At 39.5% G+C, this 25,529-nt stretch overlaps 1 protein-coding gene across 3 annotated transcripts; it reads right to left on the bottom strand.

Moving 5' to 3' along the window:
* Positions 1-24,821, bottom strand: RACGAP1 (Rac GTPase activating protein 1). 3 transcript variants are annotated; one of them, XM_061128189.1, is made up of 17 exons: positions 24,708-24,821; positions 17,195-17,283; positions 13,243-13,445; positions 12,142-12,278; positions 11,122-11,191; positions 9,441-9,494; positions 8,688-8,768; positions 8,189-8,306; positions 7,375-7,505; positions 6,569-6,733; positions 4,753-4,848; positions 4,467-4,665; positions 3,057-3,162; positions 2,750-2,882; positions 2,506-2,641; positions 1,447-1,555; positions 1-1,130 (listed from the first exon to the last, which is right to left on the bottom strand). In XM_061128189.1, exons 2-17 carry the CDS (start codon positions 17,277-17,279, stop codon positions 1,055-1,057), a joined length of 1,899 nt encoding a protein of 632 aa, XP_060984172.1. In that variant the 5' UTR covers positions 17,280-17,283; positions 24,708-24,821; the 3' UTR covers positions 1-1,054. The 3 variants fall into 3 exon arrangements, with proteins under 3 accessions (XP_060984172.1, XP_060984183.1, XP_060984193.1); XM_061128200.1 differs by having other exon boundaries at positions 17,195-17,279; positions 24,708-24,801; XM_061128210.1 differs by lacking the exon at positions 24,708-24,821 and adding an exon at positions 23,570-24,010.
* Positions 24,822-25,529: the final 708 nt, after the last annotated feature.

Genomic DNA, 25,529 nt, shown 5'->3' with positions numbered 1-25,529 from the left:
TTCATTTTGAAAAAACTATTTACTTTTTCCCAAATATTATTCCAAATATATGTTTTACAGGCCACTATGGGTCAGAAACATTCTATAGAAGGAAGCATTTTGATAGGCTTTGTAAATAATTTTAATAGAAGAAAAAGCTCCTATTTATCTAGATGTGGCTATGCTCCATAGGAAGATTTCAGCATCCAAAGTGCAAAGACAAAATGACTGTGGCTTTTCTTGCCACTCAAAATATTGACAATCTTCCCTTACAGCCTACTCTTGTTAGTTGGTGTTAAACAGACGGTACACTGACCTTTAGAAGGAGAGCTCCAATGGACAAGGGGGTGGGGGGATGTTAAGCATCAGAATGAATTCAACTTAAGAATAAACTGGCTTTGACCCCAACCAAACCCAATGTCCCATGGGAGGCCCATTAGAAATAAATATAAATTGTAGTATAACTTTTACAAGGTTGTGCCACTTAACACTATTAAACCTAATCAAACCAAATTAAAGCCAAGCACACTCCCATTACTAGTTCAGTACTCCCCATATCCCAGTTCTATGAAGGCTCCATTGTTACAGCTCACCTCCTAACAGGGGAAGGGGAATTTCCAAGTTCTCGAAGGAGCCATCCTAAATTCTCTGCCCAAACTTTCTTTACGCTGCTCCCCCATTTCCCACCCCAAGACAAGTCATTCTTATCAAAGAGGCAGGGGCTTCTACCACTAGTCTCATGGAAATTACACCAGAGAAATGTCATTACATGAGGGAGTTTGGCTTTAAGCCAAAGGGATGTACCTCCCAGCCTGCAAAAGAATCACAATGAATTTCATACCCCTGTAAAGATCTCCCATCTAAGAGCTCCCAAAGACAGCACAAGGTGTTGATATTACATTACTTGAGGAGAAGGAGAAGGAGATATATATAGTTTTCATAAAACCCCCATGCACAATTAAACTTGATTAAAAGCCTGGAGAATGCTAAAAGTAGTAATGAGGCTGCAGAGTAGAGTACAGGTGCGCTCTTCCTCACAGTCAATAAATGCTGTCAAGTAACAGGAGACACGACTTCACTTGAGCATTGGAGAAGCAAAAAAGTTGCCTTGTCGTCCTAGGTTGGTGGCAGACTTGCTTTTGCTCCCAAATCTAAAGAAAAAGAAAATGAACTGGAAAAGTACTCTATAAAAAATGATAAATAAACAACTATAACATTACTTGACAATCACCTAAAGTAGGAAACCCTCCACGACTACTCTGTAGGCCGCTCTCTATCACCTGAGATGAGGGAGGGAAGTACTAAAGACCTTCAGACCCTTTCAAAAAGGGTATCCTTACAGCTTTTAATGTTGAGCTGCTAGCTAAGATCTAATTCAATTTTTCTTTCAATAAGCTTCAGCATGATGGGGAAGATGTCCAAGGAAGTGACCATTTCCTATTTCCTGAGCCAACCAATTCTACATACCTGGGAGTGTTCTTGGTGAGGGTGGAGCGGACTCTCTGCGACAAGGAGCTGGATGAAGGAGTCTTGAGGAGCTGATGCTCAGGAGTTGTCACAGGCCCCAGTAAACTCACTTCAATCAAAGGTTAAGACATATTTTTAAAGGAGGCAGGGCGGGGAAGAAAGCATTCTCGTAAGGCAACTAGTATTAAGCTACAGATCCTGTGAGACACTTAAGAGCTAAGTCCGGAGACCTAGCAAAATCCCGGGGGTCATTTTTGTCATCATTTTATAGCAAACCAGTGTATTTTTTTGAACTATGCAAGCGATGCTCAATGAGTAGCTAACATTCATTTTCTGATTTAAGCCATTCTCAAACTCCAAACTTCACAAATCTAGCATCTATTTGATTATTCCTGTACTAGAAAAAACAATATACTTCCTTAAAAAGCAACTTGTAATAATAAAAGAACAGGTCTCCAATGCCAGTGAAGTTGGAATGAAACCAGTCTCATATACTTTTGGTGGCAATACAAATTGGCAAAAGCCTTTAAGAAATCAAGTTGGTAAACATTCCAAGAAACAGAAAATGTTTAAAACCTTTATTTCAATTCAGTAATTCCCACTCCAAGGAATTTACCATTAGGAAAAATAAAAAGGCATATACATATGTTGATGGCATCAGTATATGTAATTACGAAAAACTGAAAAATAAAATCAGTACCAAATATAGCATATTTAAGTAAATTAGTTTACAACCATAAAAATGATAAATAAGATCATACAGTAACAGAGAAAGTTCTCACAAAATGCTAAATGAAATAAGAACTAATTATATCTAAATTATTATATCTATATTTATTTAAAATATCCATATGGGTAAAGAAAGAACATGGAAAAGTGAAAAAAAGTTAGGATGGTAGAACTGTATAGCTTTTTCTTTAATGTTAGAATTCTCAAAAATATTTTAATTTTACTAAAGAATATGTATTTCAAATGGCTCTAGCAAAGGGAAGGAGAGGGCACCCAGCCAAAAACCAGAGAGGGAGTCAGGCCCTTTAAGAAGCACGACTTAGGCCTTACCTTTAACATCTGGGGTCTGTGGTGTTGAGAAGGCATTTGAGTTTTCAATGACATGCATGGGGTCAATGTTTTCTTGTTCTACCATCATGAACTGACTCCAGTATTCCAGGGGTAGTGAAAGCAGGCGCTCTACCACCTAAAAGCCACCCAACATGTTAGCAAACTATCAATGCTCAGGCCTTACCTCTCATCAATCTGTCCTGTTTTGTTGTATGAGTTCATGCAATGTAACATGCCCGCTTACCTTGGGCTGACGCTTGGTGTCCTGTAACATTGTCACTGGATCTGGATTGGGTACAGCATGGGCAACTATTGTAGGGCCAAAAACTTTAGCCAGATTGGCAACATCCATTTTAGTGTTTGGGCTCTGAGCCACTCTATGTAAAAGAGCATTAGATTAGAAGACTTGTCCTTCTGCTTAAAAATAGACCAAAATATAAGATCTACAGAAAATAATTCACCCTTCACGTTCTTCCCTAACATCCAACCCCCATTCTCTTCCATGTAGCAAACTCTCCAGACTCACAGAGACAAATCTCTGCTCTACTCACCTCTGCAAGTGAATCATGAGGAAAGCTAATGTGTCTCTGTTGGCCTGGGGCAGCTCACCAACAGCCTGGTACATGGCTGCTATGCTGTTGTCCTCATCTGTGATTTCTGTAAATGAAAAGAAAGTACCAAGAGGCCTAGAATTCTTTCCCTTGACAAGAGGTTTTCAAGCTATCGACCACAAAGTCTCATCTATACAGTAAGCTTCTGAAACTTCTGATTAGGTTCATGACTGCATCAGTCTCTAGTTTCATTAACAAGTAGGATACTGGCCAACAGCTCAATATTAGAAATCAGAACTTTAAAAAAAAACAGCTCTTGCAGTTAGGGAGAGCAGCTGGAAACTCATGTTTCCAGGCAGGCAGACGTATAACTGCAGTTTACAACTATTAAGAAGGTACTCGTTCACAAAACATGTTAAGAGCCTACCAGGTGCCAGGCACTGTTCTAAGTGCGCAGCATCAAGCAGAACCAAACAAAAGCCTTTGCCCCATGCTCCTGGAGGAGTCACTCAGAAAGCAAATACCTATCAGGCAGTGATACATATAATAATAAGGCAGGCAAGAAACTAGAAAGTAATGGGAGATGTTCTTTCTGACCAGCTGGTCAGGTGTTTCTATGGACAAGCTATCCAACAAGAAACCTGAAAGAAACAAAGGAGCAAATCCTGCAACTATCACTCCAGGTTGAGACAACAAGTATGATGGCCTCTAATCGAGTTGGGAATAAGCTCAGTTATGGTCTAGGAATTGCAAGAATTTCAGTGTAACTGGAAAAGAAAGAAGGCAGGCGTGTTGATGGAAATAATATTGGAGACATAACCAGGGCCAAATCATGTGGGGTCTTTGGGGCCTGTTAAGGACTGTGGATTTTATTCTGAGACTTATGAGAGGCTTATGGGAGATACTGAAGAAAGGAGGGATATCATCCAATTTAAATTCTGAAAGGACCCCTCTAGCTACTGTGTGAAGGTTATACTGTAGAGGGCAAGAGTAGAAATAGGAAAACCAGTAGGGTCTTACAGCATTCCAGGGTAAGAGAGGTCAAGACAGCAGTAGGAATTGACACAAATTTAAGATATATTTACAAGGCTTCTGCTGATGAGACGTGCCAATGGATTAAACGTAGGACGTGAGGTAAAGAAATCAAGGAAGGCTCCAAGTTTAAAAGGACAACCTAAAACTTGACGAAAAAAACAACAGAAAGTACAACAAAAAAAACCTGTTAGGGATCCTATACAGTTCAGACAGGAAGAGCACAGGGAACATGGAATAGTTATTCATCCATCAAAGTATCTGAGGCATCTACTGTGCTTCAGGCACTGTACCAGGCAAGGGACAAAACAGGAAACAGAAGAGTCAGAAACTCCTGCCCCCATGGGACTCACATTTAAGTATTAAGATCTGGCCCACCTGCTGCATCCATAAAGGTCTTGTTTAGCCGAAAGGTCAGAAGGGGTTCTTTGAGGTTTCGAAGGAAGTCTTTCAGGAGGCTACAGATAGCATGGATGTCATCCACTTTGCTGAGGAGGGGTACAGTTTTCACTCTGAGGAACTTCTCTTTCAGCTCTTTTACTGTCCGGTCACAGCCTGAGATCCGATACAGGCCTGTCTGTTATCAAGATGACACTTTCAGTTAAAAACCTCTTAATTACTGAGGCAAATAACAAACTCACCCTCTCCAAGGGTAGACTCTTACCTCGGTCAGCCCTCTTTGCTCAATCTCATTGACACAGTGGACAACAATTGACGGGATCATTGGAGAAGTCTGGGACACATAATCTGCCAGCATTCCCTGAAAAAGGTGAGTTTAAAGTTATTATTTATACCACTTAGACTAGTAGATGAAGACCAACGGGAAGAGCCATCCCCAGACTAATACTGAGGCTAGGACATCATGCCTACTTTAAAATTCCTCTTCCCAAAGCATAAATAAGACTAGAGCCACTCAATTATTTTTCCTACCTCTACACCAGGACTGATTTATGGTCACATATACCACACTCTCGCATGAACAAGTAATAAGATCACTAGCTACAACTCCACCCCTGCTCCTCTTACAGTCAAGGGCATCAGAAAGAAAGCAATAATGAGATTACAGGTATGGAGTGTAATATAAACTAATTTATTACTCTAAAATATCTGTTCTATCCTGTAATTATTCTTAGTAAGAAAAATTATATAATACAACTCAGTTGACTATGACACACACCAATCTGTAGGAGAGAACTCCGTGGCTCTATATTACAGAAAATCTGTAAAAAAATTACATGCATGGATAAAAACTCTTAAGATTAAAGAAGGACTTTCCTAGTAGTATGGTGGATAAGAATCCACCTCCAATGCAGGGGACATGGGTTCAATCCCTGGTCTGAGAAAATTCCACATGCCGCAGAGCAACTAAGCCCATGCACCACAACTACTGAGACTTATGGCCCTTAAGTCTGTGCTTCACAACAAAAGCCGCCCGTGTTCCACAACAAAGAGTAGGCCCACTCACTGCCAACTAGAGGAAGCCCTCAAGTAGCAAGAAAACCCAGCACAACCAGAAAAAAACATAAAGATTAAATGGGAATCATGCATTAAAAGAAAAAAAAAAAAGATTACAGAAAAGTAATATTTGATTTGCTGGAGGCTGAGTAGCAGCTCAATCATTTTGTTTTGATTCTTGCTAATGTTGCTTCTAATAATAATTTCTTAATGAATTGTATCAAATTTTAGAAATGAATCTAATCTTAATAGCCTAGTATGGAATATCTCTAACATAAGAGAAAGAATATTCAAAGATGAAATTATATCATGGCTGGGATTTGCTTCAAAGTAATTCACTGAACAGTGTCAGCAGGAGGAGATGGGGGTATTAACAAATCAAAACTGGACATGAGTCAGAGATCATGAAAGTTGAATGATAAGAATCAGAGTTAATTATACTCATCTCTCTACTTTTGTATATGTTTGAAATTTTACAAAATTAGATGGGATGGGGACGGGAAGGAAGAGAAGAAAAGGAAGTGAAAGGAGGGAAAGGAGAAGGAAAAAGGAGGAAAATAAGGAAAGGAAGGGAAAGAGAAAGGGGAAGGGAGGGGAAGAAAAGGAAGAAGAATTTGGTTTAGAAAGGCTACTAATCAGACAGACAAACCCAAACAGGATTCTTCAAGTTAACATTTTATAATTTATATTCACTATTTGAGGGAGGAAATGTACATGGCATCATTAATTTTTGAAAAAAATGACCATAAGCTTTTAAAGGGCTTCTCTGGTGGCTCAGAGATAAAGAATCCACCTACGATGCAGGAGACGCAGGGTCTATCACTAGGTTGGGAAGATCACCTGGAGGAGGGCATGGCAACCCACTCCAGTATTCTTCCCTGGAGAATCCCCACGGACAAAGGAGCCTGGAAGACCACGGTCCATGAGGTCACAAGGGGTTGGACAGACTGAAGCGACTGAGCACAGAAGCTTTTAAAAGCTAACAAAGTCATAACACAGTGAGAACTCCCATAGGTCATACATACTTCTCCAATCTTGACAGGTGTCCCTATCAGGGTAGGAATACAGGGAAGCGGACAGCGGTCCCGACATTCTGTATGAGAGACCACACGACAGTCTCGACACTTCAGAGAGAGCTTGCCAAATTTTATTCGCTTTCCACATGGTACACAAGATTCGGGTTTAATAACCTGAGGATGAAAAAGGGAATGGTATGAATTAGAACATTTATCATCAATCAACACTTATTAAGCACTCAGCATGTGCCCAACAGCTTTCTCATCCCTTTACACACATTTTTTTACTTGTGTAGTTCTCCCAATAATCCTATAGGTTTTTTTTTTTTAGATAAGGAAACAAGCAAGAAGAGGCTAAGTAATTTGCATAAGGGCATCCAGTTGGAAGGGATCACCATACACTAGTGGAAAGAATTTGTTGGCAAGGAGTCAGAAAACCTCTGTGTTAAACTTTGCTACTTACTGTCCTGTGGCTCAAACAAGTCAGTTAATGCCTCTGTGCCCCTGTCAGCTTGCTTGGAATTTTACCAGAAATCAAATGGGACAAAGTTAAGATGTGCCATATTCAAGCATGAACTGTAAATACACATCACGATAAAGCAAAAACTGCTTCTGAAAAGTTGCTTTCTTTTAATATCACTCACAGAATGGAAAGATACACACCCTCTATAACCCTGGAGAGTAGGATAAGAAGGAGGAAGGAAATTTGACATTTAACTTTACAACACTAAATATTTAAATTTGTGATTAGCAAATATTACGCCCACCACTGAAAAATTAGATGTGTCCCAGAGCAGCAGCAACCCCAGTTTTACCGTCTTAGAGACGAAGTCGTGCAGGCGCATCCCCCCATTGCTTTGTGGAGTGCTGGAGCCGTCTGTTTCAGTTTTTGGCTCCGGCTGCCTGCTGCTCAATGTGGAGTCACTGTTCCAAGGCTGTAAAGTACCTAGAAAACAGACAACTCCAAGCTTTGTGTCTTAGCTATTTTGTTCCTTCTGAATTTTTTTTGCCACACTTTGCGGCTTGTGAGATCTTAGTTCCTCAACCAGAGACTGATCCCAGGGTCCTTGGCAGTGACGGTGTAAAGTCCTAACCACTGGACCGCCAGGTAATTCTCCCTTCTGAATTTTAACTTCAATTCTGATATAACTGGTAGGGACTTTCCTGGCGGTCCAGTGATTAAGAATCTGCCTTCCAGTGCTGGGGGACATGGATAGGAAACATGTCTTCCATGTTGGGAAACATCCCACAAGCTGCAGGGGAACTAAACAGCCTGTGAGCCACAACCAAAGAAACCTACATGCCACAACAAAGATCCTGAGTGCCGCAACAAAGATCCGACACAGCCAAATATACAATATAACTAGTAGATAATCAGGAATCTATAACACCACCCAGAAGTGAACTATGCAAAACAGTTTCCAGAGAGACAAGTTACACACCAGTGGTGTAGGTCAGGCTAGCAAGCCACAGCAGGGCATGACAAAAACAGAGCTCTGTCTCTCAGTAAGCAACAGTAAACTACCCAAAACATCCAGCCCCTGCCTCATGAGGGTTCTAAGAAACCAGTTCTCCCTGGATTTTACCAGCTGTTTTTACACAGGCAATTCAGCCACAAACCCAGCGGACCTGTTTTCCTTCGGCTCCGGGTCCAATATGGCACAGTTTCGATAGTGGACACAGCCTCAATGGGCCCGCCATCATTGGGAACAGTCACTGTAGTTTTTGCTACTATGGATTCATTTCCCTGAAACAAAGGCAGTAATGAGGGAAGGATAAATCTAATTTCCCTTCAACTATAGGTGGTTTGGAGTAGTTAAAAAATTCCTAAGTCTTAGCAAGGACTTAAGCCCCCAGCCCTAAATACTCTTAAAGTTGGAATCTAATATTTTAAAATAAAAATACAGGTCACAGAGGTATACATACAAGTAACTGAGAACAAACATGAAGCTGAAGTTGTTTACTATTCTATTCACATGGATAATAAGGATCCTAGTACAGAAAAAAACTTTCACCAAACATCTCTTTCAAAATAACACTGCAATGTTGACTTGGGATTTTTTATGCTTGGGGCCACTACACTTTGCTACGTTCAAGACCACAATTCTCTCAGCGTAGTTATTCTTACCTGGTCTGCAGTGGAGCCAATGGAACGCGTTTTCTTTACAGGTCCAGGGGGACCATCAACGAACTGTCGGCTATTCGAGCGCTAGAAATGGGGCAAAAACCAAGAACTTTAGTGCCAGATAGGAGATGTGAAGCACAAAAAATAAAATTATTCCATTAGACAACTTGGATGCAAGTCCTAGGTACCAGGGCTGCAGGAAATAACAAAAAATGTGCACTCTCTCACAGCCTATTTCCACAAAAAGGCCCTCAGTGCCCTAGAAGAACAAGCAAACTTTGGAAAAATTTAGATGGCAGCACCAGAAAAAGTAGAGTGTAATCCTATCTAAGGACATGAAGTCCTAGAAACATATTAAGGACCCTAAACAAGTACAGATAGATCTCTGTATATCCCATTATACACACATTTCATCTGAAACTTTAATTAGAGCACAAAAATTCTGCATAAAAATTCATATGACATCTCAAAACAAACTTAAATAGATCCTTTTCCTCTCCATGAATGAACTGAAATCAGCTCAGAATAGTGAAACAGGCAGGACAGGATTCCGTCCTGAGTTTACTACCTCAGGGAACATCAATACTGCCCCCGCCCCCAACATAGATTCACTTGTAGTATGTGTTTAACACCAGATAGAGCAACATGTCAGGAATGTAGCACAATGGCAACATTTCCAGAGGAAACTCTTTTATTGCTACTAAGTAAAAACAGACACACATACACAAACCCGAAAGTAAACAAAACCATACATACCCTCTTTTCTCTCTTCTTCAGTTTAAAAGTCTTTACCAAAGAAGAATCCCAATCCTGTGGACAATTATACTGTATTAATTTCCTTCTTTGGTTAGGCCTCCCCTAAACCCTATGCAAATACATTTACAGACAATTTTAAAAACCTCCTGAGTCAGAATATCTAACTCACAATTCTCAAATGTTATAGCCATAGTGCTGTGGTAAGTGAACATGCCTTCTTTCCAAAATTGAAGCTATTATAATAGAATCAGGAATCAATACCACAGAGGCAAGAAAAGGTTAAAGAATCAACTTCCGTCGTGATTATCTTCAGCACCTGGTCCTTTGTTTCTGATTATTTTTGTAATTAGTTTTAGAACTCAGAGAATGGTGGGCACTGTACTAATGGTTTAGATGTGATCCTTGCTCATAAGGGACTGCTACCATCTAATTCGATGTTCTGTACAATGCAGCCACTTTAAAAGTTATAGTTTAGGGTTCACATCTCTCAATCATACCTCCTCCTTGGGCCCTAAAGAGTCATTCATTTGTCTTTCACTGTGGTCGAGTTTCACTTCACTCACTTTAACCATCTGCATTCATCTTTAGTAGCTACCTATGACCTCCTGACCCTGATAATCCCTGAAAACACAAAACCCCTAAACAGTTGTATATATTATAGCTTAGCTAAATAAATTTAACCTTTCCAATTTATGGTCAAGTAATTTAGCTACTGGTTGTTTGATTCAGCTTCAGTTACAACAGATATTACACCATAGGTTTAGCTCTAAAATCAGCTAGAAATATATCCTAGTTTTATTACAAATCCCAAACTGTGTCATTCCTTATTCCAAAAAGGTAATACCTAATATTAATATCTACAAAAGAGCAATTACTGCCCTAGTCAAACTCTGAATTTGGACAGAAAACTCCTAGCCTATGTAACAGGTAGTTGTCATTTGTTTTGCTATCATCAAATGACCAACTACCAATAACCCCCTGATTTATTGTTTTGTTTGCTAGCTTTCCACCAGTCAAATAGGAAAGCTACACAAACCAATAAGCTGCCAGTCTCTGGAACAAAGACTGAATATCAGGGTATGACCTTTTATGCAGAAACACCACCATACATTACAAGAAGGGTGCTGCCCCACAACAGCAGGGTAACAAAGAGCTCAGACAGGTGAACCACTGCTCATCGACGCATTACCTAGTACCTGGAAACTTTCATCAGCCTTTGGGCTGAAGTTCCAAGGCACTGGTTTCCTTCTAATTGTGAAGTATGACTAAGTTATCCTAAGAACCAATTTAATTTAGAAATAAGGCACACGTCTACTCTCGCCAAGAGCAGCAAATAAAGCCTGCCTGAATAGAGTCTTGATAATTTTTTTTTTTCCTAGCTGGGGTTTTAAAAAGTCAAGATGTAATAATCAATTAGTACAGGCAGCTCACAGATTCGTTAAATAAATTTAACCTCATGCCAAATCCTAAATTCTGTATTCTCACTTCCAAAGTCTAAATATATAAGCCAATCTCTTACAGGCTTGTGTGTATTTATATTTTTAAAAGCTAGTTGGTATCTATAACATATCAACTAATAAAATAGTAATAAGGGAATTTCAGAAGAGAGGACAGAAGAGAGATTCCTGAGGGATCAGGGTTAAGAAAAATAGATAATTCTCAGAAATCAAGTGTTCATTACCAGGGATTCATCGGTCTTGTCAAAGCTGATATCCGATAAAATGGAACCAGATTCATCAATGGTTGACAGTCTAGACGAGTGAAATAGTAGTTAGAAACAAGACTGTGGAAAATAAAATCCACCAACACCAGAAGAAGTCACACTGGTCAGGTAATATCAGCAATTTCACAGCAACATCTTCCCTGTGGAGGTAACTACAAGCTCAAACCCTAGCTGTGGTGGGCTGCTTTTTACGGTTTTCAAGGGGGACTACGTGTATGTGTGTTGGTGTGTGTGCACACACACAAGCACACATGCAGCACAGTTGCTATTTCAGCAAAGGTCTCATAACAGCAGTTGAAAGCTACACTCAGGGGTATAGGTGCTATTTCCTGCTGAGTCTATACTACAGGCTGCTAAAAAGTCACAAGGCAGAAGAGTGAAGTTCAGTTTGATCCCAACTATGGTTGTTTTCTACAAGAGAGAATTACCCAGCATTAGCTTTTTAAGAGATTAAGCCTGTACATTTTCTTAGTTATAAAGATTCCCCATAAAACAACCAGACAACAAAATAAAGAGCTCAAAGAGTGCTGACCTTTCCCTATATATTGTATTGGGGGTGTTAATTCAAAGCTTGGTTGAGACTATTTTAAATAACAATGCAGTAGAACCAAAATTATTGTCTGGTCTTGGCTCACAGAGGGTCTTTCTAAACCAGAACTTAGAGAGCTCTCTAGAGAGTAAACACTGAAGTATTGCTGAACTGCCACTTCCACCTTTAGGTTTCTTAGCAATGTGCAGGATTATTGATGTTGGTGCAATTGTGCACCAACGTCAAATTTTACCCTTAATGAAAAAACCTGAGATAAAAAAATAAAACGGGAAGCCCCCGCACCTTTATTTCCCACACACCCTTCATTCAAAGTCTTTTTCTGTTTTATTTAGCACACATTCCAAAAGCAGTATATTTAAGAGTTTAGATAATAAGAACTTCTGAGAGCCGTGTTCCTTGTGATTGGATAACAGATGCAGTTCCCCCACCTTTTGTTCCCAGCATTGCCGCTGGATGGTTGGCCTCTGTTGAGAAAAGCCAGAGCTGATTTTTGCTCCTCACTTAGTTGAATGCTGCCAGATGTGTCACACATGAGCATCTCTCGAATGAGCTGAATCTGTCTTTCCTACAGACCAAAGCAGAGTAAAACATCCTAACTAACCAGGGGAGAAAGCTTCACCTTAAATTTATGGGACAGGCAGACCAGAAGACATTAAAATACAGCATTATGCAAATGAGCCTTCAGGAAGGCTGCTACACCAATAGCATATTAATTCACATCAAGCCCAGATTGCGTCTCTGATTTCTGACTGGTAAAATGAACTCTGTCTAGAATAGTGAGGTTTCTGCTATAAGACTTTTGGATCAAACCGCTAATTCAAGAGAAGAGAAGACTGCAAAATCAGAGTCCCAAAATAGATTTCACAGAGCAAAAACACTTTAGTGTCATCTTATCAGGACAATTATTGGCTTCTACAGATCAAAGCAGCCACCCACCTTTCTAAATAGTGGAGCGAAACGCATTAAAATGGATACAAAGCTGTGATGCACTGGAACCAGATGATTTGAGCTTACTGAGGCGTCTAACAGTACACTGAGATGGATTAGTCCCTCCTAGTAAGGGCTTCCTTTGTACCATGACCCACTCTGGTACATCAAAATGACAGTGCTCTATGTCCCAGTGTTCATATTGATTGAACACAGATAACCCTTTATCCTAAATTAAGAGCCATAATGAAGACTTAAGAATTGTCCTGCCTATATCAATGACAAAGTACTAGCTATTACTATCTTACATGAGGATGTTCTAGGTAGCACTTATAATCAACAATAAGAAATAGATCAAATATGCAAGGATTTCCCTGCCTTTCCCCCTAACTCTTTAAATTCTCATTTGAAATCTGTATATTAAGTAAATGTTTAAGATCTAAAGGAGAAAAAATGTTAAAAATTTAAATTTCAACCTATGAAGAATAGTATTTCTGGTTGCAATTTCAGCTCCAATCATGGACAAACTGCTTCTAACTCTTTAATGAAGAAGAAACTGGGCATCCCCACTGTCACAGTGCTAGCATAAAAACAATACACACCAGCTTTTCACAGTCAGCCTCAGCTCGCTGTCTCCGTTTGATCTCTACATCCACCTGATTGCGTGCATGTTTCAGCTTAACATCCAGAGCACTACGCTCAGTCTCTGCTTTCATCAAAAGATCCTTGTATTTGCCCAGCTCGTGGTCTGTTCTCTGCCACTTTTTACGAAAATCTTCAAAGTCCTTTGCCAACTGGATAAATTCTAAGAAAAGGGGGAAACTTTAATAATTCAAGCACCAAACAGTATAAATGCTGTAATAAATGAGTTCATCAGTTAGATTTACTCCAAGTGCATAATTAGGGACCAGTTGAATTATGGGCAAATCCAGCTGAAAATAACCAGGAGCAGATCCTGGATATATGTTCATCACTCTGGTCAAAAGTTTTGTGGGGAGCAACTCCTATTCCAACAGGCCACTTACTTTTGGCTTAGCCAGTGGCATCTGCTATGGAATAAGTAACTCATTAGTCACCTGGCTCCAGATGTAACACTAACAGTGAAAGCCCCTGAACAGAAGGCAATCAAAGGAGGAAACCTTCGGGGCAGCTGTCATGCACCAGGACAGTTAGGCCATAAAATAAAAACAGCCTCCTTTAGAGTCACACGTTGCTGCACCAAAGAGGCGTTAAACAGCAAATTCAAATGTAACTGCTGTAATATGCTCCAGTAGATGTAGATTAATATTACAGATGTCTAGGCCTGCAATCGCATTCAGCTGTATAATTATACAAATATTGATTTGAAAGTAAAGAGCCAATTTGCTTTTGCTGTTTAACACAGCCCTGAAGGGTATGTAAACATTCCAGTTGCAAAGACACAGGAAGAGATCATACTAGCTTTGGATGAGTCACTGATAAGAGGAATGTGGACTCTTTTCAAATGTCTGCAAAGGAAGCATCACTTCCAAGGCAGCACCTCAAAGCATGACAACCCTGGTGGCATCCATTCTTATCACCTGCAAAGACTACTGCAAAGACAATTCTACAATGCCTTACTATTCTAGTTAACCTCAATGTATCTCTAAGCCATCACTCCACCAGCATCGTGGAGGAACTTTCCAGGGTGTACATCTGCTACTGGTCAAATTAACCCAGTTTACGGTGGAAACTAGGCCAAATTCACACAAAGCTAGCAAATTCTCTGGTAATAAGGGAGCCTTTCCTATTTGAATTTAACATAAGAGCATAGACATAATATAGTGCTTTTTTAAAGCAATTTTAAGTATTTGACCAAATTTCAAACTTACAAATTAGGATAACAATTCAATCTAGAGAAACTGATTCTGACACACAAAGAAACAGGTTTTTAGTAAAGAACAGATTCTAGCAAAATAGGATATTATGACCTAGTTATCTCAGATAATACATATCAAGGATCTCAAAAAGTAAAATATATTATCACAATTCAAATAGTTGTAAATGATATACCGGTTCAGTTAACAGTTTAGAACACATTACTAAGGGGTTTTTTTCCTCCTTAACTGAAAAAGAAAACAATATATCCTTTTGCAACTTTAAGTATTTCAAAATTATAGATTCACAAAGAAAAAATTTAAAAACAAGAGCTGGTTCTTAGTCACACTTTACTCTCACGATTCACTAAGCGAAGAACTTATTGTTTGCGTATTTTTCAATGTATGTAATACTTCCCTTTTTCAAAAATAAAGAACAGGAAACACACTTTACATAGTCTAAAAACTTTCTAGATCTACACTGTGGTCAATGTTTCTAAATACAGTGTTGCCTACACACTCAACTATTTCCTGAATTGAAAAACAATTTAAGAATGAAAAGATTTTCACTTGACCTAATTTGCTGGTTAGCTTGCTCTTTAGGATACTCCTTGAACAGTCTTATTTGGGGTTTAATTACCATTCATTGTTAAATGGCATATGTTACAGATCTAACTGAATTGGACAACAGAACTGAAACCAAATAAAGTATCAGTTCATTTAAAGGAAGGCATTCCTATTTTAATACAAATGATTAAATACTCATTTATATTAGACCAAAACCAGAGCATTTGCATACATGACTAAGATACATGACTATATAAAAAAAGAGAAAGGAATGAAGTTACAATGATGAAAAGCAAGAGTAAGGAGTCAGGGGACACTTAGGCATGGGAAGAATTCCTAGGCTCTAAGAAGATGACAGACTAGAGAGGTTGCAGAAAAGGAGATTGTAGAGTCTAGAAGACATTAAGTCATTTAAGTTCCTCAAAAGCCAACATTCCAAGTTAGGGATTCGAAGAGGGTATAAAATGTACCTCTACTTTGTAACAGAAATTAAGGAAAGATAGAAAGTTACTTATAAAATAAAAGTTCCTATAAGAATAAATATCTTGTATTTTTATGGCATATTTTTTCCACAGGTATTTTCACAACCTAGTATCTCATTTATCTCCAAATCCTTGTGGCAAAATTCCTAACTCACAGACAGAATTAACAGTTAAAAGCCAGCACTAGTTACTGAGATTCCAAACCTCAAATTCCTCCCTCTGCCCTCACATGCCATCAGCTGCCTCCTCCTAGCGATATTATCACAGTCTCTTCCACCCATTTCCATGTTCACAATCATCACTCCAGTTAGGGCTCCCCACTGCCTCTTTCCTGAGCTAGGGCAACCACCTAATCAGCCTCCCAGCCTCCACCTCTAATGTAGCCGCCACCTCTGGCAGGGTAACCTTCCAAGAGCATGGCTCTGATTAAAGTCATTCCCCACTTACTCTTATTCACCTCACATCCCACACCCTCTTGCCTCCACTCCTCTCCCTTAACACTCAATGACCTCTTTTATCTCTATCTCTGTCTGTTGGAATCCTACCCTATATCCAATTGAAGGCTCAAGTCAAACCCTAGTTTTTTCCATGAAGTCATTTCATCATCCCTTTCCCTCTACATGTGCTAGAAGCTGTGATAGGTTCTCACTGAATATATGCCGAGTGAACCTGAATTTTAAGATCTCTTCCCCACTCCAAAACAATCTGTCTTCTGAGATAATGTGACCTCAAAGAAAAGCCTAATTAGTATGCCATCATGGTTACTGAGTTGGTACCAGATGACAGGGTCATGCAACAGTTATTAGAGAAAATAGAATATTGTTTTGAAAGGGCTGTAAGTAAATGAAAGCTATTAAAAGCATGAATCAAATTAAAGAAAGTATTGAATGGCACAAGCAACACACTACAGTAAGTACTATGAAGATTTTTAAGACTTAGTTCTTGCATTACTTTTATGAGACTGACTTAGCAGCAACACCCACTGAATTAGGTATTCATGAAAATCTGAAATAGGAAAGGATGGTAACACAAAGAAAAGCTGGTAAAGAATAACTCCCTTAGATCACTTAAGTCAGAGCTATCAGCTCCACCTTTCTTTGTCACTAATCTACTTCCCAGAAGACTATTCTATCACCACCTCCTTTGCCTCCCTAGCTCTCCACCCAAACTCAAACCTTTATTACTAAGCATCAAATATACAAAGTAGGTGAAAGCAGATGGATTGTCCTTCCTTCAAAAAGAAATTATGTCATTTTTCTCCTTTCCAATTGAAAATGTTTTATAGAACACAGGGAAAACCCCAGATAAAAAATGTACACGACTACTCCTCTAATGAAAAAAAACAACATTCTTGGAAATTCAGTAGATTTTGCCCAGTTTGTAATACAAAAATGAAATTGGAAACTAATGCCAACTATTTAGTGAAAAGAGAACCTTAATAATAAAAAGATCTGGGTAAAACCCATTTAAAAATAACTACAGAAAAAAAAAAGTGAACATTTAGAATCCGTGTCCATGAAGCTTTGACCACAAATAAGTGACCCCTGTTTTTTTTCGGTAACTCAAAATGAAAAACAATTTTAGGGTTGGAACACACTTCGGCTATATAGAAAGCCCGTATCTGAAATCTTGTTTTTTCTCTTCTCACAGGCCAGCTCAGAATGACTTACGGAGTTCATTTCCTTCACTGAGAATCTCCACGCGGCGTACAAGCTGCTCAAACAGATTCCGCATATTCAGCATCATAGTATCCATCTTTCTGCCAAGAAATCAAATATACATTAGGGGTCCTGCCATCTCCCCGAGACAAAAGATTCAGTAGCAATCCAGCACAGTGATCAGTGACTAACATCTGGACTCATCCATGTGTAAGCTACCACTATGAGAATCTCAAGTTAACAACTGATGTTTTGTGTAATCCTTTTTATAAAAACAAAGTTAGAATGTTTTAAGACTCATTTGAAAATCACAAAAGCATTTCAGTCCCCTGAATGTAACACCCCCTTCCTGCCTACTTCTTTTCCTCCACTCTGCAATCACTTTGAAGCTGAGAAGAAAGCAATTAGGGACAAGTATGTCAGTTGACTACTAGGTGATCAACTACTTAGTTGAGCCTAATGATTAATATAACATTTTTGCCACTTTAATCCTGTTGTACTTTAAGACTTTCAATATAACTTAAAAGGTTTATTTTTAATTTCATTTTTAGCTAGTACCCATGTTGCAACTGCCTTTTAAAACGCAGGACATGGTCAGCACATTTCCTACCATTGGCACAGATGACGTCACACGAGTGATTAAGTGGGGAAATCGCCAGCTCAGCAGCACAAGAATTATTTCTGAAATGCAGGGCTCTCTGCTGGACTGCGTGCAGGGACTATGTCTAATAAATTTATACTAAGTATAGGCAAAGGATTATGTTGTACCACATTCTGGCATCAAGGAGACAATACACCACCTTCACAGCCAGAAGGGCAAAGGAAAAATCATTTGCTACTGTGTTCTGTAATAGTGAATTTCAAGCTTCATATTTCCCCCCCCCAAAGACTTGCTGATATTACATTAAAAATGGTGTCCTTACAGGCATTTCTATTCCAAGTAGACTGCAACTGGGAACACTTTGAGGAAATAAGATCTTCATTTAACAGTTGAGAAAGAAAGACATCAGTGTGATGTTATGAAAATTATCAAGGAAATGAAATTAAAAAATCAAATTTCATTTGAAAACTGAACGTCCTCCGAAACACCATTAAAGGATTCTTCTTATGTTCTCCTAATCATCCCTTGAACGTTCTAGTCCAGGTCCTCTTTCATGCATCTAAATAAAATTTTAAGAACTCTTTTATGAAGGATCAGTGACTTTATAGTGTTTGTAACACTGTACTATAAGCTATGAGAGCAAGAAAGGGGAGGGAAAACCAAAGAAAAAAGGAATATATAAACATTAAGATATTTTCTATTAAATGCTACAGAATTACTCATTTGTACTTGTATGATGATTGCTCTAATAGCAAAAAAGCTTTCAATTCAAAGCTTGGATGCAATATATACCTGAATCAGGACCGGAAACCAAGATTTTCAAATGGCAATGTATCTGTTCCAAGCTACATAATAATCACAGCAAGCTGCTAGGCAACCAGACCGACAAATTTATTACAAAGCTCTTTCTCTAAACTGAAAACAAAACTAAAAGACTAGTATTAAAACTGGTAGGAAAAGATGTGAAAGTCACAGAGATGCCCATGGGTTCTAACAATATGACCAAAAAAGGCAAATACATCTCTGTCCTACAGGACAGAAAACAGGGACAGGGCATTCAGTAGCCTATTCAAATGATGAATTCCTTTGGCTCCCAGTAAAAATGAAAGTCGGTGGTCAGTTTTAATATGGGATACTATTTGTGTCTATCATCTCTTCCCTCATCTGTATAATCTGAGATTGTACAACAGTGAGCTCAGTACACAGAAAAACTTCTACTTCACTAGGAATGCAGAAAAGGTTCAATCCCTGGGTTGGGAAGATTCCCCTGGAGGAGGAAATAGCAATCCACACCAGTATTCTAGCCTGGGAAATCCCATGGACAGAGAAGCCTGGTGGGCTACAGTCCATGGGGTCGCAAAGAGTCAGACACGACTGAGCACACAAGCAGAAAAGGAGAATCTGACAGTGCAACTAGAGTACTGAAAACTGGTTATTTAAAAAAAAATTCAGAGGATTTTTACAACTTAAGTGACAACAATCTGATTCTCTGTCCCCTTTAAGAGAAATTCTTTATTTTCTCAAGTTCCTCTATTCTTGTTTCCTATTTTCTTTGTGGACACCACTCCCTAGAGTGAGCACCGTGTGGAGGTACTTTCTTGAAAACACAACTTGATTCCTGAAAAGACTAAAGACACAGAGTACCTACTTGGGGACATCTCACCATAGTAACTGTGATCTCACACAACTACCTCAATCTACATTGTTCTCCTAACACGATGCCTAGCACCTAGGAGACAGCTGTCAAACTACCCCATCTGAGTCATTACATCGCTACAGACAACCCCCTATTTCTTTCTCTGGCCCTCAGCTCTCCCCCCGACCCCCGCCCCAATCCTATAGCTCTCAATTCGGGATGACCTGGATGCTGAGCTTGATTTTGAAAACATCCTTCCCTCACATATATTATCAACCACTCTACCCACTGACCTACCCTAGTCCTCCTCCTCCTCCTGACACCAAACTTTGATTTTCTTATTTTTATCATTCTCCTCAGTTTCAAACCCCAGAGTCACCTTAAGTTACTCCCTTTCCTACAAATACAGTCACCAAGCTTTGTGGATTCTTCTCTCATGCATGTTACAGCCAGCCCCTCAATACTTGCAGGTCATTAACATTCACTTCAACTGACCTCTCTGGTCCCAATCTTTCCTCAACTGCCTTGCTCACGTGGCATATTCACCTTGTACTCTATTTTAACTTCACCATGTTTCTATCCTATGTCCCAGCTAGACTCTAAATTTGAAAGGAGAAACCTTACATTTGGCACTACTATGTTGCAAAGACTCAGCATTAAAAAAAAAAAACAAAAACACACACTTGATAAATTGAAGTCAGAGAACAAACTCATGAATGAATACAGACACGTCCCCCACCATGATTTGATTGTCAAAAGCATTTCCATTCTACCTGAGCATGTTTAGTATACATGAAAACAAAGAGAACAGTTAAATAAAGGTGACAGAAGCCCTAGGATAAACTTTTAGTTCTTTTATTTACCTGCTGTATAACCGTGGATAAGTCACTTAAAATTCTGAAACACACACACACACACACACAAAAATTCTGAAACACAGCTATAAATGGGAACAAAAACACTTGCCCTATTTGTCTCACAGAATACTACAAATTAATGGAGATAAAAGTTTTATACTGTATAAAGCAAACCTCACAGTAAGACTATAGGGTATTAGAGTGGGTATAAATATTTTGGTTTTGTTTTTGTCTGATTGTTGTTATTTACATCCTAGAACAGTGATTAGCAAACCACAGCTGGACTTCAGATCAAAAAGGGAGCAGACAGTAAAATTTGACATGGTCTAGGCTCTTAAACAAGCTCTTCTACATGAGCCTTATAGCATCTGAGTTAGCTTTTCCTCTAACACAGAATTACTCTGGGCAATCCAAAACAGCACCAGAAAATATAATCCTTTTCACTTTATATGCTGGGGAACTATGTATTTTTATTAATGTTCTATAGAAGTGACTCTCAGGAATTATTTATAGATGACAAAAATATCTCTCTGTATCAGTACTAACCCTGATATCTTGAAAAGCTAAAATTTACTCATTCTATTCAATATCAACTGAAAATGGTCTTAATTGTCCTGCTGGGTCACATTTTCACCCTGATGAATACCTGTTTATTTCTGCCCCTTTATTACTCAGCTCACAGCCAGGAGACACACTAACGTGAAAGGAAACAAACAAAGTCACATTGTAGCGCATTGCTGCGCAGCTGTAAAACAGCTGCTGCTTTTTCACTACAGAGGCGCTGTCTTCTGGGAAAGCTGAAATGATCCTTGTGTGTAGCAAGGAAATCAGTTTGTGGAGCACTTTAAACAAAAAGGTGCTAGAGAATCTCAGCTGTTATTGATGAGAAGCCCCAGAGGTGGAGAAGTCACTATGTTACAGATTCCCAATCTGTGAGTATCCCTAAGGGAGCAATTTGGCATCACCAGGAAAGAGTCTCAGCTTGATGTGATTGCTTTGAGTCCCCAATTTAATTTCAATCACCCAGCCAAGAGAACAGACATCATCCTTCAGAATAACAGACTATTACAGATCTTACTGCAGAGTATCCTGGGAAAAGTCTCTATCCTCTTCTTCCTCCCCCTACAAACAACATTATTAAGAGACCTATACATCAGGTTTTAGATGCATCAAGGGTGTTAAATATTGTAAGACAAAGCAATGAGTTTTTCAGGAAAGAGTTTTGATGAAAAACATTCTCACAAACATTACTAAATCTGGAGATTCCCAAGAAATTAACAATACCAGTTCTCTGCTGCCAAGGAAAAACATCCCCTAAGACTGTCTCAATACTACAAAATGCTTTCATATAAAAGCATTTCAGAACAATTCTTTTTCCCAAATGTCCAGCTTCTGCTTCACCATATCAAAGCCTCTATTCAACTGGCAGGCAGAAGGAATATCTTGAAACCAAATGTTCTCATGAGCAAGTCAACTGCAGAAAGAGTAAACAGAACATCTTCAGTCCAACATGAATGAAGATTAAAATACAGAATAAGAGGGAATTCCCTAGCAGTCCAGCAGTTAAGGCGCTGCACGTTCACTGCAGAGGGCCCAGCTATCCTGGTGGGGGAACTAAGATCCCACAAGCCCATGCAGCATGGCCAAAAAAAAAGCAGAATGAGACAAATTACTATTTTTCAGAAAATCATTACCAGCTCATTATACTAAGTTCTCCTTTTATTTTTTTCTTCTGTGAATTCTTTCCATTCCAAAGAGTTCCATTCTTCAAGGTCTAATATAAGTCTTACCAACTTATGGAAAGCATTCCGTAATCATTTTAGTACAAAACAACCTCTTTATTATCTAAAACACTCATCTGGCAGATATAAACACTGCTTCATACTGTTAATTTTCTCTGTTCAGAAAAAAAGTAACATTTTTTTAATGGTGAAACTAAAACCTCACCACCCTGAACTATATGCACCTCCCTAAGTAATCTTTGCCCATTATGCATTCATATTTCATAGAACTGCAATCATAGATTTATATATTGTCTTACTTTTTTCTATCATGTTTCCATTAAGTTGCAAGAAGTTGAACATTCATTTAACTGTTCTCTTCCTTGAACATTTAGGTAACTCTGTTTTTCTATTACCTCTACTTAGACTCTTTCACATGGTCGGTCACTCCCTCCCTTTCTTCAGGTATTGATTCAAATGTCATTGCCTCATACGGATGGCCCATAAGCACATGAAAAGATGTTCAACATCACTAATTATTAGAGAAATGCATATCAGGTACCACCTCATACAAGTCAGAATGGCCATCATTAAAAAGTCTGCAAATAACAAATGCTAGAGAGGGTATGGAGAAAAGGGAACTTTCCTATGCTGTTGGCAGGATTATAAATTGGAGCAGCCATTATGGAAAAAACAGTACGGAAGGTCCTGAAAAACTAAAAACAGACTTGCCATGTGATTTGGTAATCCCACTCCTGGACATGTATCCAGAAAAAAACTATGGCTTGAAAAATATATGCACCCCAATGTTCACAGCAGCACTATTTACAATAGCTAAGACACGGAAACAACCTAAATGTCCATTAACAGATGAATGGATAAAGAAGGGGTGTGTGTGTGTGTGTGTGTGTGTGTGTGTGTATTATACTATATATGTGTGTATATTATATGTATTATATGTAATATATATATTATACACACACACACATATATATACACACACAGAATACTACTCGGCCCTGAATGAAATAATGCCATTTGCAGCATCATGGATGGACCTAGAGATTAGCATACTAAGTGAAGTAAATCAGAAGAAGACAAATACCATAGGACATTGCTTATATGTAGAATCTAAAATTCTACATTTTAGATTCTAATAAATGGTATTCAGTGCAAAATTTATTTTGCACTTATTTATGAACTTATGAAACAGAAACGGAAAACCAACTTATGGCAACCAAAAACGAAAGGGGGGCGGGATAAATTAGGAGTTTGGGATTAACAAACTACTATACATAAAATAGACAAACAACAAGGTCCTACTGAATAGCAGGAACTGTAATAATCCATAATGGAGAAAGTACATAATGGAGAAAAATATTAAAAAGAACATGAATCACTTTGCTGTAAACCAGAAACTAATATGACACTGTCAATCAACTATACTTCAATTTAAAAAAACACTGTCCCATTGTTAACCACACTTTCAAATTGCATCCTTCCCCCCAAACTCCTGCTTTACTTCGCTCAAAAGCATTTATCTACATCTAACATATTTACATATTAACTTACTTATCTGGTTTATTGTCTGTCTCCCCAATAGTTTAACTTCCAAGAAGGCAGAGATTTTTGTTCACTGATGAGCTCCTGGTGCCTAGAACAATGCCTGACATTTGGCAAATGATGACAAAATATTCAATGAACGAATAAGATGAACATCACTGTGGACAGTGTTTTTCTTCAAGTGGCCATGCTCCTTAAAAATGCATTTCCAAGGCTTGGAGTACCAAGTCAGACGGTAAAAAAATCTCTTATGACTCTTGATAAATGGTGCCAAAATATTTTCTAAAAGGGCCGGACTAACGTACAGTATTCTCAACAGTGTAAAGGCCTACTAGATTCACCACATCTTCTTCACCACAGTTATCTTTCTAAGTTCTATTAGCACAAAAAAGTTGCAAGCTCCTTTAAAGCCAAGCGAGACTGTCTTGTACTTAATTTTGCACTGAATACTTGTTGAATGATTAACCTATAGGAAAGGCGACTTCTCTAAACACTTTCAATAACTCGAAAGCTCTCCCACCACATTAAAGAGTACGATGACGTTTCTTTAAAAAAAAAAAAAAAAAGCTTATCTTCGCACCCACCCCACAATCCTATACACTCCCTCCTATAGACTCGCTGCTGAGAGATGAACAGGGATGTATGTGAAAGGGTAAAGTAAGGCCCTGCTGTTTCTAAGGCTGAGATTTTAATGAGAAAGGCAAATGTCATCATTTCCCGAGACTCTCACAGCCCACTAGAAAGAGGGGCTCCACTCCAAGCCGCCTCGGCCTCTACAACACCAGGGCTTTTCCCTTTGAAAAAGTTTTGTTCCTCCGAAAAGAACCCTCGAAAAAGTCTTGCTACCTCACCTACTTTCTGTCTTTAAGTGAGAACCATTTCTTTGGGGTAGCTTCTGCCCTGCTGAAGTCACCATCTCAAAATGACGCCCCCGGCTTTCCACAAAACATGGCGCCACGAAAAGAAACCCCCAACTCCCTAAATAACCGCCGGCTCAGGCCGCCCGCGCCCCCGGCCGGAGGATGACCGCGGCGGAGCTGTAGGTGCCGGCCTCCCCCTACCCCGACCCCGTGGGGGGCCACAGCTCACCACCGGGGACTCCTCCCTCCCCCAACAAACCCAGCGCCAGAAGGACCCCAACACCCACCTTGTCGGGTCCGCCTGGCCCCACCCGGGCGGCCTTCTACTTCCCTCCGCGTCTCACCCAACGGCGGACCAGCACCGTGCCGCCAGCCCAGGTTTGAAATCCTGCCCCAACCAATCACAGAGAAATTTATTCCTCCCGCGGTGTTTCACCCCCGCCCCACTACGCTCTGACGCACACGCCAGGGCAACGGAGAAGGGCGGGGACAAGAATAGGCATGCGCATTCTGATAGAGCGACGCCAAAGGCAGCCATCTTGACTAAGGTCAACAGTTTGGGGGGTTTTCTTTCTCCCTTTCCCCCACTCCCTCCGGAGCCCTTTCTTGAAGGCATTCAAGATACCATGTTGACTAAGGGCAGATGACACTTTTTGAGGGCAAATTATTCTGGGCCTGTTTTCCCCAGACCCGGAAATAGGACTTTTGGAAATTCTTAACTGATCAGTGGATCATCTCTCCATTGAATAGGAAGAATTCCGGAAGATTTACTGAGCTGACAGTTCAGTTCAGTTCAGTCCCTCAGTCGACTCTTTGTCACCCCCATGGACTGCAGCTCGCCAGGTCTCCCTGTCCATCACTAACTCCCGGAGTTTACTCAGACTCATGTCCATGGAGTCGGTGATGCCATCCAACCATATCATCCTCTGTCGTCCCCCTCTCCCACCTTCAATCTTTCCCAGCATCAGGGTCTTTTCAAATGAGTCAGTTCGCATCAGGTGGCCAAAGTATTGGTGTTTCAGCTTCAGCATCAGTCGTTCCAATCAATATTCAGGACTGATTCCCTTTAGGATGGACTGGTTGGATCTCCTTACAGTCCAAGGGACTCT

This window comes from Dama dama, chromosome 3, assembly GCF_033118175.1.
Source record: "Dama dama isolate Ldn47 chromosome 3, ASM3311817v1, whole genome shotgun sequence".
NCBI lineage: Eukaryota > Metazoa > Chordata > Mammalia > Artiodactyla > Cervidae > Dama > Dama dama.
The sequence above is the reverse complement of the archived record's forward strand: the minus strand, read 5'-3'. Positions and strand labels throughout refer to the sequence as shown.